The sequence below is a fragment of the Ambystoma mexicanum genome, chromosome 3q (genome assembly GCF_040938575.1).
Source record: "Ambystoma mexicanum isolate Mex_15411 chromosome 3q, UKY_AmexF1_1, whole genome shotgun sequence".
Taxonomy (NCBI): domain Eukaryota; kingdom Metazoa; phylum Chordata; class Amphibia; order Caudata; family Ambystomatidae; genus Ambystoma; species Ambystoma mexicanum.
Window position 1 is genome coordinate 324,422,493 of NC_090926.1, and position 13,759 is coordinate 324,436,251.

At 43.5% G+C, this 13,759-nt stretch overlaps 1 protein-coding gene across 1 annotated transcript in view; it reads right to left on the reverse strand.

The window, feature by feature from the left end:
* Positions 1–13,759, reverse strand: part of TTC1 (tetratricopeptide repeat domain 1) — a 104,082-nt gene that overhangs the window by 24,242 nt on the left and 66,081 nt on the right. The window contains exons 4-6 of the mRNA XM_069653904.1: positions 12,540–12,576; positions 11,910–12,058; positions 11,063–11,117 (exon numbers count right to left, since the gene is read on the reverse strand). Coding sequence (XP_069510005.1) covers positions 11,063–11,117; positions 11,910–12,058; positions 12,540–12,576 — 241 coding nt within the window. The remainder of the gene's footprint in view (positions 1–11,062; positions 11,118–11,909; positions 12,059–12,539; positions 12,577–13,759) is intronic.

Genomic DNA, 13,759 nt, shown 5'->3' on the forward strand with positions numbered 1-13,759 from the left:
TAAAACCGAGGGTGCAACGGAGCTCTTTAACAGATTTGAACAAGTGTTTTCAGCTTTCAGTGGGCAAGATTGGAGTACCGAACCGGGAACAAGACTATTTGTCGACAAATTTGTACAAGGACTGTTGCCTGACATTCAAACCCAGATCATGATGTCTGAGAGCGCATGGCAAGCAAAATCGCAATCCGAGGTACTACACATGGCACAGTATTATGAGAACAGGATAAACACAGAGAAGGAAAAGGTAGAAAAGAAGAAGGGTGATTTGAAGAAGACCAGAGTTCTTTTACAGCTAATGGTATGAGGCCCAAGGGGTAGGAACACCCAACGAGAGGTCAGTTTGTGCCACAAACAGGAGCGCCATTGGGTCCCTCCTCACGTGAATCAGTGTGCGTATTGTAGACTGGAAGGCCATTGGAGGGCACAGTGTCAGTCTCTACAACAGCGCGCTAATAACTCATGGTACCATGAGCAGATGATCGAGGGGTCGTCCTGGAATTACGGCTCCTTGTAGATACCAATTTGCACAGAATCAGCAGAGCCAACCACAAGATACTAATGTGGGCAATCAGGGAGGGGTACAGCCACACAATATGAATAGTGGAAAAGTTTTTGAAACCCCTACACACTGAAGATTTCACATCTGCGGATGTGCTGTTTCGCTAGGACAGCCGGAAGCAGAGTCTGGAACCAATACCTATTCTCGTAGATCAGAAGGGGCCCTATGTTGAAATGAAGGTGGGGAATAGCGAGCATGTTTTCCTAGTGGATATCAGAAGTGCTCCCTTGATCATATGCGGGTTCCAGATATCCCACTGTCAGGACAGAGCAACGTTTCTGTAGGGTTCTCCGGTGCACCAGTGGTTAGTCAGTGTCTCGGCCGGTACCAATTGCATTAGGTCCATTTACCTAATTCATGTCCATTTTTGTTGACGACGAATTGTGGAGAAAATGTGTTGGGCTTAAATCTAGTGAAGAAATTGAATGATGTGATTTATTGTTCTCCAGGTGGTGTACTTGACGATTTCTCCCCAACAAGGTTCCGCTTCACAATTTTTGTCTATGCCTTTGCCAAGTGAATTCAGTGAGGTGTCAACACATTTATGGGCAGTGAACGATAATGATGTTGGTATTTTGAACGTTGAGCCGGTGCTCTAGAATAATCTTGAAAGAAGGTATTATGCTGCCCCGCATTCCACAGTACAACATTTCAGTAGAGGGCGAGCGTGTATTGAAGAGTATAGTTTCAGACTTTAGACACCGAGGTGTGATTGAAGAGATTTCTGGGAGTGTGTGTAATAGCCTGATTCTTCCTGTATATAAAAAGAGGATAATGCCTTACCCTACCCTTTCATAATTGATTTGCGCGCAATTAACAAGGTTGTTGCACCTCAGTTTCCAATTGTCCCCGATGTTACGACTATCTTGACTAGGATTCAGGCTTCGGCCACACACTTTAGTGTCATTGATTTGAAGAATGCTTTCTTTAGCATTCCTGTACACCCAGACAGTAAGTACCTGTTTTCGTTGACCTTAGGTGGACGCTCCTTTACATTCACATGCGTACCTCAAGGTTACACTGAGAGTCCTAGCATATACAGTAGGGCGTTGAATGAACAACTTGATATGCTTGAGCTGCTGTCAACCTGCACGTTGCTGCAGTATATTGACGATTTGCTCGTTGCCGCAGATTCGGAGGACGCCTGCAAGGAGGGTACTATTTGATTGCTTGTTCATTTAGCTACACACGGACACAAAGCATCACTGAACAGATTTCAGTACTGTAGACAGGAGGTCGCCTATTTGGGCTATCTCCTGTCTAAGGAGGGAAGACGGCTGACAAAGGAACGTATACAGAGCATCTCTGACATGTCTGTTCCAAACATTCAAAAAGAAGTTAGAGCCCTGATTGGCATGGCTTCGTATTGTAGACACTGGATCCCTAATTTTTCACTTTTATTAAACCTATGTTGGTATTGACAAAGAAAGATATTCCTTTGCCTTTGCACATGGATTGACAGAATGCTTTTGATCTGCTTAAGGCTGCGTTGTAATCAGCGCCAGTTTGGGGCACACCAAATTATTAGAAGAACTTTGTTTTGTATGTGCATGAGCGTGAGGGGTGTGCTTTGGCTGTATTAACACAGGAACATGGGGGAAAGAGCGGCTATTTTTCCTCCACGTTAGACCCTGTTGCATGCGCTTTGCCGAAATGTTTTCAAGCTGCGGCTGCTTCGTCAGTAAAACAAAGTGAGGGTATGGTTTTTAGGTCACTCTTTGACCGTGATGGTACCTCACTCTGTTAATGTTCTATTAAACAGAACACAAACATAGCATCTCACTTCTGCTCGATTGACAAGCTACGAGTCGATTCTATTTGCACCACACATCCAAATTAAGAGATGCTGTACTTTGAATTCGGATTACTTTTGCTGTCTCCACAAGAAGATGTCCGCACCAATGACATGTTCCATGATTGCCTATAGGTTATAGAACAAGAAACTAAGGGCAGAATTGATTTGAGCTATACACCTTTGAAGTCTCCGGATGGAGAACTATTTTGTGACGATTCTTGTTTTAAGCTACCTGATGGTACCTCCACTGCTGCCTATGCAATCACCACATTAGACACCATCATTGAGAGCAGAAAAATACTGCATAACTCTGCCCAGGCTGCTGAGATTGTTGCATTGACTAGGGCGTACGAACTCTCAGAGGGGCTAAGTGTGAACATATATACCGATAGCCAGTACGTTTTCGGAGTGGTACACAATTTTGGTCAATTATAGGCGGAAAGGGGATTTCTGATAACTGGCACCAACATTCAACAAACACGGTACTCTGATAGTACAATTGTTTTCAGCATCAACGCTTCCTACACAGTTAGCGATAATGAAATGCTTCGCACACCAGAAAGTGACGGAAGATGTAGGAAAAGGAAACGCTTTTGCCGACAGAATCGCTAAACAGATTGCCACCGATCCACACTCGGGAATGTATGTGTTAAACTCGGCTAGATGGGTTGCTGACACTAATTCGATGGAAGAAGGGGTTAACGTTGTGAAAGAAATACAGGTTGAAGCAACAGCAGAAGAAATCAAAAATGGGGGAATGGTCTGGCGGGGTTGGATGCCGAGGGGTGTTGGGTGGACAATGAGAAGCAAAGATGCATGCTGCCCAATGCTTATGTCACTGCCGTAGTCACTATGGCTCATGGTGCAGCGTGCATATGTGCGAAAAAGATATGCCAGCATTTAGATCACGTCTGGTACAATGATAATATCCTGAAAATTGCTGAACATTTACTTCAGAATTGTATGTTTACAACACAACATTGGGAAGGGCACAGCAACACCAAAGTGAAGTTTTGGACCTCTCTCCATGCCATTTGAAGGGATTCATTTATCGAGATGGAACGCTGCCATAATTACAGATACGTGTTAGTTGTGATTTGCGCCTTTAGCAAATGGGTTGAAGCTTTCCCCCCCGACAGACAACACTGCTCTGTCGACGGCCATATTTTCCTAGGTTTGGTCTGCCAAGAGTCATTTGGTACGACAATGGACCACACTTTATCGCGGACGTTATTCTGCAAATCTGTGCGGGATTACAGATCAATAAACAATTTCACTCAGCGAGACATCCTCAGAGTGCTGGTTTGGTGGAACGCCACAATGGTATTTTGAAGAATAAACTGCCGAAGGTGTGTGCACACAGTAATCTGAAGTGGCCTTGCTTTCAATGCGGACATCCGCACAGTCAAAAAAAGGACTCTTCCCCATACAAGATCATAATGGGGAGGACTGAAAACGTATGGAATGCACCGAGACCTAAAAAGTTGGCCAATATTCAATACCCGTTACTGTCTGATTATTGTGACCAGTTGCCTCAAAATTTGCTTTTGACTCACCAACAGGTTCGAGCAGCCCTGCCAGAGAAATACGCGGGCCCAGGCCATCAAATTCGGCCTGGAGAGTATTTCCTACTGAAATATTTCGAGAGGAAAATGTGCCTTGCACCACGTCTTATCAAGTCCTGTTGGCTACACAGACAGCGGTACGTGTGTCCAGCAAGAAACATTGGAAAAACGGGACGCACATGAAACGGGTGCCATTGCCTTTGCCTCTTGGTCAGAACGACAAGAAGGAAATCGATCACCATGTACCAGCTTTGATATCAAGTGTGATAAAAAACCACTTCCCGGGTCTGTGGGGACTGGGGGAAAAGATCTTTCCTCTTCTTCTGAATCGTCTAACATTGTTTCTTTGGATGATCCCTTGTTCATCGACCATTCAGTACCTGGAGCTTTGAGGTACAACCTTTGACCACAGAGTAGGATTTAGTGAGCGACTGACATTACGCTTTGTAATAGATTAGGAAAGTGTGGCAAGATTGCTGCACCAATGAAGATACCAACGCCATTCCCTCGTCATTCCCCTCTGGAAGAACGAAAGGGGCATGGAGCGGCAAGAAAACTACAATCAAAATTGGCCACGTGGTCAGGTGCCACCAATGTATGAACTTTTAAAAGCCCATCAGTGAGGCTTCTTAACAGACGCTGAAGGACTTTGTCTGCGTTTGGGGCTGATTGCCTAAATGAGGATATGGTACATTTGCAGTTTGATGGGCCTGTATACCAAGGGCCATGGTCCCCCGAGGACCAAATGGATAATTGTTTTAGTGATAACCTGTATTATGATCACATTGATACCGGGGCTATGGTATTTAGAAAGTGTGAATCCACTTAACACTCTGTTGCCAACTGTCAGTGCATCCACAATGTCTCCCTTAAATGTGTACGCACACACTCTTTGCCCACGTGATCTCAGTCACAGAGGGGATTACCATAACAACAACCTCATGATGATTATGAATGCGACTCATGCTATTTTGAATAAAACCAACTGCTGGGTTTGCACACATTTGCCACAGCACGGTGAGACGTGGATAGGTTGATATATTCATCGACTTTCCCTGTCTACTGCATGTTATGCCACATTTAGGGCACTGTTCTTTGGACGATGGAACAACAGTGCCACTGGTAATTTTGATGGAACGGATATAAATGAATTTGATCGACTGGTATTGCTGCATTTGGGATGTTTGGTGTTTGTAAACAAAGTACTCTCAATATTGCCACTGCCAAATGTGCTGATAAATACTCCAGACCTTATCAATCGATGGTTTCTTTTAGAATGACCCCTGTGGGGAACAAAGAAGTCACGCCTCCACCCTACACTATCAATCATGAACCTGATTCTGTCCCATTCTGCTTGCGAAAAGAAGGTTCCCAACCTATGGGCTTGTACGATAAATGCATGAACACAGATGTTTTAGTAAAGGAGGATAGGCCTCCGTATATAGGGGGTTCTATCTATTTCACTTGTGGAAGTGAGGCTTATCCTTGGTTACCAAAGGATTGGAAAGGAACAGGTTATTTGGGGATACTCCTGCCCGGTTTAGATCTCTTCTACAGCCGATATATTGAAGACCCGCCCTAGGAGAGAAATCAAGGGTGACACCCCCTTGCAGGTTCTGGGGGACATTGCTAAATCTTTCATTCCATTCTGGGGACAAATAATTAACTCCCAAGACATTAGGAAGCTGGCCAGGATTTTGGAGAAAACTATCAATGAAACTACCGACATTATATTCAATATAACCTTAGAACAAAAAGCCATAAGACTAGTGGTCCTTCAGAACAGGATGGTGTTAGATGTCATAATGGCTGAGCGTGGTGGTGTATGCAAAATGGTCAGGTTCGCGTGCTGCGTTTACGTACCTGACTCCGCCCCCACCATTTTCAAAGAGATAAAGAGATTGCACATACTGGGCTCGGAAGTACATATACCCTGGGGGGATTGGGATCTTAATTCATGGTTTGGGAATCTACTACAAACTTGGGGTTGGAAAATATTCTCTGTCTTAGCTATAATCCTTGGTATAGTTCTATTCTGTTGCTGCTGCATCCAATGTCTGCCTGTCCTGGTTCCATGATGGGGGACTGCTGCGCATGTTCATTAGTTAAGTTGAAACCAAACCCACAATTGCCACTATACACCACAAGTGCACTGTTCTTTCAGGAAGTGGCCATAAAAGAGTTTATGGCCGATGACTCAGGGTGCTCTGATGATGACTCTTCAACCTGGTCATCTGAGGATGCCATGTATGGATGATGCTCTTGCCTTAGGCCAAAAAGGAGGGTTTGTGAAAATATGTTTCATTTTAGTGTCTTGTAGGAATGCATATTGGCCTAAGCACATTCACATCGCACTGTGACCCCATTGCCACACTGAGGGTAGCCATGCTGCCATTTTGTTTTATTTGCCATCTTGGATGCAATGTTCAGTTCAGTTCCTTGCTCATTCTGCCTTTCTCACTCTGAACGCGGTGGAAGACTGCCGCAAGAACTCTAAAGCTAATTACTCGGCAGGAATACACATTTTGCTGAGTGTCTTGTTATGCAGAACCTTGAAGTGTCTGTAGAAGCATCGCTAATCTATGAGTTAGGTGCCCGCCTGTTTCAACCTTATTTTCCCCATCGAGCAATCAATTCTAATAAATGTACAGCTGCTAGGGGTTCCTCTAAAGAAAACGCTATTCCCAAGTTTTAGTAGCAGACTGACTTTATGCACCAGGAGCAACACAGATAAGCTGGCCAGCAAATGTTACCTTGTACCAGCGAACACGATATGCCTGCACGCACTGCTTTGCCCCGCTCCTACACAGTAAATTGTCAATAGGAGGACGCAGGAAAATGCATACTCGTTGCTTTAGTAACACTACCTACGTAGAAAGGTCATGAACCTGATGGACCCTATTGAATGAGGGGGCTGGACAAGAGTATCGTATGCTATGCTTCTGTATTGTATACATGCAGGAGGTTTTGTCTGTTCGGGGCTCTCTCCCGCCACAGTGTTTGTACGCATACATCGCGGGGTGCTTATGTTAGGCAGAAACCTGTGCAGTTTTCTCTGGGACCACTGCAAAAGATTTAAGACTACAGGTGTTTGGCAGTAAACCCACTTGGTAGCAGTCTGTACCACACAGATTCACTTGGTAGCTGTGACTGAGCAGTCAGACTTCCCTCAAGAAGAGTTAGGCAGTATACAGAGTATTCACAAGAGGTCGAAAGAACATAGAACAAGTAAACACTGACCAGAGCTTGGTGTAAAAGAGATATAATTATTTATTTAAAACCACATCTAGAAAAACACACAGGTACTAGTAAGCAATTCAAAAACACGGTCACTAAAAGATATACACTCCCTTAGAAGAATTTTAGACAAGTCTTAAGTAAAGCCCCACTTATTTTCAGACAGCGGTGAGCGCTTAACGCAGATGGCACTCTAATAATTCATTTTAAAAGGGAGAGAAAAGCAGAGTATAATGTGAAACAGATCCCAACACTTTCATAAGAACAAAACAAGAGAGGAAGGCAAGTAAAACCGTGACGTTAGAGTTCAGAAGGCCGGATCCACTTTAAGAGGATCAGAACGAAATGTGTCCAAGGTCACATGGTTGAAGTGCACAAGAGTCTTGCAAAGGTTCAAAAAGAGTTGGACCAAAAGAAAGGGACCAGTTAGAAGGTCAAGGCCGCCAGCCCAGTCCAGAAGGTTAAGGGATTATTATTACCTTATAGCAATCTTTAGAAACGGAGGCCTGGCGGACACAGTACCTTAAAGTGGTGAGAATACTCCAGCGGGGGCAGTTGTTCCTGGCAGCGGATGCAAGTCGGTGCTTCGTCCGGGGGAAGAGAGGATCTTGTCGGGGAGGAAGACAGGAGTCCGTTGCACTGCCAGGGAAGAAACCAGCCGCGGAGTTCTCAGGTAAAAGGAGCGGTCCTTTTATTCGCGGTCCAGTGGTAAGTGGCTATCTGGTTGCCGGGGTGCTTGGCACGGGCAATTCGACCACAAGACGGCCTGGGATGCAAAGAGAAGGTAAACTGGTTGTGCCCACCAGTCAGGGGAAGAAGCCTCTCCAGCCGGGAGATCTTCTCTGTCGTCGGGAAGTGGCGAGTCGGTCCCGCAGGGCTCCACCGGTGGTGTCATCGTGCTAGGTCGGCTCAGCTTCGCCCTCGTCATATTTTCAGGTCCTGTGGCGACTTCTGAAGTTCCAGTCCCCAAAGCCCTGCTTTTATGCAGCAGACCCCCATTCACTCAGCCTAGCTGTCAATCAAACATGCTAAGTGGTGAGCCGGCCTGGGCCAATCACACAAGAGTGCGACTTGAGTTACCAAGGTAACTCAGTCCAGGGTGCCTAACCCCCTCCCCCCCCACATCCCCTGTGGTACCCAGACAGAGTGGCACCACTTTTGGAGGCTTCTGTGGAGAAGCCCTCCAAAAAAGTGGAACAAAGGGCTCGACTTGGGTTGGAGTCACAGAAGAGAACAAACGCCATTTTACAATCGAGTCGCAGCAAAAAATACCAACCGGTGAATTAATATTAAATAAATAAACCAGCGGTATGTTCGAGGCTATGAGAATTAAATAATTAAAGTTGGTAGGCTCGAACAATGGGAAAATCCCATAGGGATATATTCGCAGTCGAATATAAAAAGTAGTATCCACTGCCACCAGCCAAAACTCGGATCAGGAGGGGCGGAGACGTGCCCCCTCGACTAACAGACCCCGGGGCAATCGAATTGCCCCGACCAGTACATCCACAATATGATGGTTTGTACTAGTTTCTGTTCATAATTTGGGACTAGTAAAGCCAATGGTGACTTTACATGCCCTGGGAGACAGTAGTCGGTCCCAGGGTATGGAGTCTATGGTGGGGTGTCACTATGACACCCCTGTGTTACTGCACGGAGGGTGCTGTGTAACACACATAGTAAAAACACATGAGACCCTATGGAGTAAAGGACCCCATAGCCCATAAAACACATTAACAGTCAAAGGAATACCATAAATCATGTCCAAGAGTGGGAGAAAAAGAGTCTCACTCTTGACAGGAGAAAAAAAACAAACTCCAGAAATTCAGCAAAGCTGCTGGGGGACTCACTAGGTTAGGAAATTCAGCCTAAAGAGAGAATTCTCCCTAACAGCTTAGACCCCAACCCGGGTTGTGAATAAATGCATATTTGAACCTCGTGACTGGCTATTTCCATTTCTTTGTAGTAAGCCTCATGTTGTGGTCTTTGAGTGTGAGGACCCAGAGGGACATTATAAGGTGACCACTAAAGCTGCACAATTGCTTATACACTTCTTAATGGCTGCTCGAATAGTAATAGCACGGAATAGGAGGTCTCCCACTGCACCAGACAAAGGAATGGTGGGATAAAATGTGGCTCATTGCGGCCATGTTCAAAATCAAAGCTGCCCTGAAAGATGACATGCCTCAATTTCTTGTTGTGTAGAAATCCTTCATTCAGTTAGTTGCTCAGAACTATAATCCGGGACTCCACTATAAATCTCATGATGTCTTTTACACTGATATGACATATGAAGCCTGGGTTTTCTGGGGTTGATCTCTGCAAGGCGATTATGTTGGTTGGACTGCTTTTTCTTTTGGTTGTTTTTTTTATTTCTATAGCGCACCTGACCCTGAGGTATCTGGCACATGTGGTTACAAGTAATTTGTTACAGGCAGAGTGGTCAAAATACAGCATTTTGCAGGCAATGTGGACAGAATACAATTAGGTCACAGGTGAATAGTTACAGACATAGATGGTATAGTCGAAATTGCAGTTGCAATGTAGTCAAAGTACAATTACATATATGCATTTCCAAACGGTGGACATGCAGAGGAAGCAGGCAGGGGCTGCCGAAGGAGCCAATAAGTGTGAGTAATATGAAGGGTTTATGTAGTAGTAGTAGTAGTTAGCGTACTGAGTTCGGACTCTTGATCTCAGTTATTACTCCCCCCTCCCCGCGCTCCCCGAGTTATGTTCATGAAGTGCCACATTATTGCTCGTCGTCTTCTTATGTTTTCGTATTGCCTGTGCTGCAACGGGTCATTAATTGATTTTTTGATTTTCTTTTTATAGGTTTCATACGGTTTGCAATGATGTTAAATGTTACGGAAGGCTATTTTACCGTATGTACTTGATATTTTGTATTGCTGAAGTCTTGCATTTTCTTCAATAAACCTTGCATGTCAAATTGACTGAAATTATAGTTACATGAATAGCAACACTGTTACAAAGAAAGTGGTATTCCCCAGTGAGGCATTGCGTATAGAGATAATTTCTGACAAAGAAAACGGTTTGTTTCGAGAGGGATGTTCACATTTCTAACAGAGTGGCATCAATCTAGCAAAGGTTTGCAGCATTGCTCAAATCTCAGGGAAACTGCAAACTTTTTTAGAAAAGTGGGCAAATTCTAAGGGCAAGCATATGAAATGCAGTGTAGTAGGTCAAATTCCACGGGTTCATGCTTGTGGAATAATATTTAAGTAGATGGCAACTGCCAACATGGACTTGAAAAGGCCTACTACAGTAGCATACGCACATCCCTACATGCATGTTAGCGCCGGTATTACCCAAATTGGTCGTTTACAATTGTTCGAATGAACAAAGGGTTTCCCCCCCACATATATGGTACAATTGACCTTCACAATTCGGTCAATTGGGAAAAGGTCAATTGTCATTCGAGCAGTTGTAAAACGATCAATTCGTATACAACCTTAGCGCCAGGAGTTAAATGATTTCTCAAGTCAATAATCTCTGGAACGGAGACAGATGGTTGGTGGCAAGGGTTCCATGTGATTTAGTCGAGGAGAATTCTTGGAATTCGATTTCAACAAATGTCTTTTTTTTTTTTGTTAAGCATTTTTGCCGCAAATATGACTCCCGCATCCCCATCTTTCCTCCCCACTTTAATTATTAGTGAAATTCGATTTTAAAAAATTGGTGAAATTGAATTCAACGTATTCTCCTGTGCAGCAATCTACCTATGCCGGTGGCAATCAAACTGTACCTTTCACATACAGCACAATATCTGCACTAAAACATATGTTATTTCTGAGAACCTAGGGACTAAAATGTGCATTGCATGACTTTCAGCAACCTTTCCTTAGGGGCAGAACAGTGCACATTATGACCCACGGTGATACTCACTAAACATTTCCTTTTTCATTTTCTCGTTCCGCTCTTCAATTTGCTTCGGCAATCGCTGAGAAAAAGAAAAAAAAAAGAAAGGTTCTCCATAGGCAGATACAAGTTCATTTACAAGCCAATTAGAAATGCTTAAACCACAAGGTGCACCTACTGGGCATTTTCATTCTAGTGAATCAGGCTCAAGAATGCAGGGAGTTTTTTCGTAAACTTAGTTGGTGGTAGAAAGGGGAGGCCAGGGTATTGAGCAATCTGCTGTTTGCAGATATTAAAGGTTTCTTATGCCGGTGATGATTCAACAAGGCCAAAAACTGATATCCCCTGTGTTTGCTGGCATTTTAACGCTTTCAGGTGAGATCCATTTCACAGGAGGCGTTTAGCGAATGTCATCAATAAAATATATATATTAAATATTAATTATGTTCGTAATTGAACTTAATTCCTCAAAACAGACCAATAACCAGGAGGCATTTAGGAAACTCCACTTGGAAGCAAAGTAGAAAACCTACTGAAAGAATGAATTGCAGTAGCTTCGGTGGCACGAGTTTTATACAAAGCAGCAAAAAAAGAAGAAATGAAGAAAAGAAAATCGTAGGCAAAAAGGAAGAAGAATATGATGGGTCACATCAATGAACTGGGGATCAGCTTTAGAATTGGAAGCTTAAAATGGCGCGGGTGTGAACAGATACTATTTTTTAGGAATACATGATCATATTTCATCATGTTAAAAGGGTCTGTCCACATTCTTTGAAGCAAATGAACACAGCAGATTGTTCTTAAGAAAAAAAAAACCTGCCTTGCTCTGAACCAAGGAATTGATGAGTTACCAAAGGAAGGACCAATTGTTTACCATGCAAGCTGCCCTGGCTGGGTGCACAGAGGGATCTCTCTCCAGAACACATTTGTAATCTTCCAGGGCTTCATCCAGCTTGTCTGTTTTCTCATAGAGTTCTGCCCTTCGCAGTAACGCTCGGATGTAATCAGGATTTAGTTTAATTGCTATGAAATAAAACAAAAACGTTACATTTTCAGCTACATTATTAATAGAACACTATTCCAGGGCTTCCTGAAGCGTAGACATATCTCTTTACGAAACTATATTGGGCTGAAATAAATGATATACAAGATTCAATAAGCCTTTCTCTCTCTCTCTTGCCCTCTCTCTCTGCTTTGCTAAGTCTTTCAATAAAACCCCCAGGGCTGTTAGTAGTCTCAATACCCCACTGATGGACTAGCTTCATCGCTTCCAAAGAGCACACTTGTAGCAGTGATTTTGCTCACAGATATGAACTTAAGTGTCCCAATTACTGGTTCCTTTTCATATTGCACTAAGGACCATTGTTCAATTAGATTTATAACATGCTGTCCAGATGATTCATTTCTCTCCGCAATGCATTAATATGTTTAGCCATTTGCGTCTTTGATCAAACATAGGTGGCTTACCTTTGCTGCAGTCTTTGATCAAACATAGGTGGCTTACCTTTGCTGCAGTCATTAATAGCAGACTCCGTCATGTCCTGTGAAACAAAGCAATGCTGGTATTTTTCTCATAATTCAATTAAAATGTATTTAAAACTTCTTTTATCCAATCATATTCTTTAACAGTTCATGAAAAGCATTGTTAAAATACACCCTTAACTCATTGGTAGGATTACTGCCAAAATCGTTGACCACTACCGACACTTGGTCCCGTGGGCTTATTATAGGATTACGTGTGGTGGTAGGGTAGAGTCATTACCCCTTTCTGGAGCCCATAGGACTTCATTTGGGTATTAACTTTGAGCCGTAATTCTACGGCAGCAAATCTGCCGATTTTTAGAGGAAAAGTGGAGGATTCACCTTCAGCTTTTGCTGGAGGTTCATTCTCCACTTTTCCTTATTTCCTACAAATTCTGAATTCGGCGGTGCAGTAAGAATGGTGCTAATTCCGTTAACACCAAAAAAAAGTGGCAGTAACGGAATTACTGCCACTGGTTTAGCACACCGACAAACTTGTAATTAGGTCCTGCCATTTAGAATATATTAAATATGGCAAACAATCACAAAACAGTTCATCAAGGCATCAAAGCATACCATTTAATAATAAATCCCTCTATATATCTAAAAGCCAAATGTGTTTGCTGGTGGTGGGATTTGTAGCGAAGTGTTGTTCCTTATACAATTCCACACTGTTTCACCAAATATGCACCAAATTTGGAATAGTTGCCCGTTAGGACCCTCCGGACATTACTGCTACATAACATTTGGACACCCCACCTCTTTCCCCAGATTTCAGCACCTTCCCACATGAGACGGGTGCCGGATATCGGCAAAACATCAATGTGGTCGTAGAAGGACCGGTCCCGACATGAGGAACAAGCCTCGAGGTCCCCTAATGTCTTGGAATTGAATTATACACCACCAACATAATATCTGAGGAGAGCTCACTAAATAAGAAATACTTTATATCTGACCAGAGGTCTCTGTGAAGAGATGCAACAAACAATAGGGGAGCCCCTGTGTGCAAGTGTGAGTGGGGGCAAAGTATGTAGAATTTACAAAAACCGACAAAGGGTTACTCACACTCGAGACAGTCCTAGATTCTGTCCGACATTCAAATTAAATCTCCATAGTAATTTAAAGGCTAGTGTTTGCGAGGCAAATCACTGGGGATACACCAAGGAAGCAGTCTGAGAAGTGCTAACCATAAATGTATTGTTG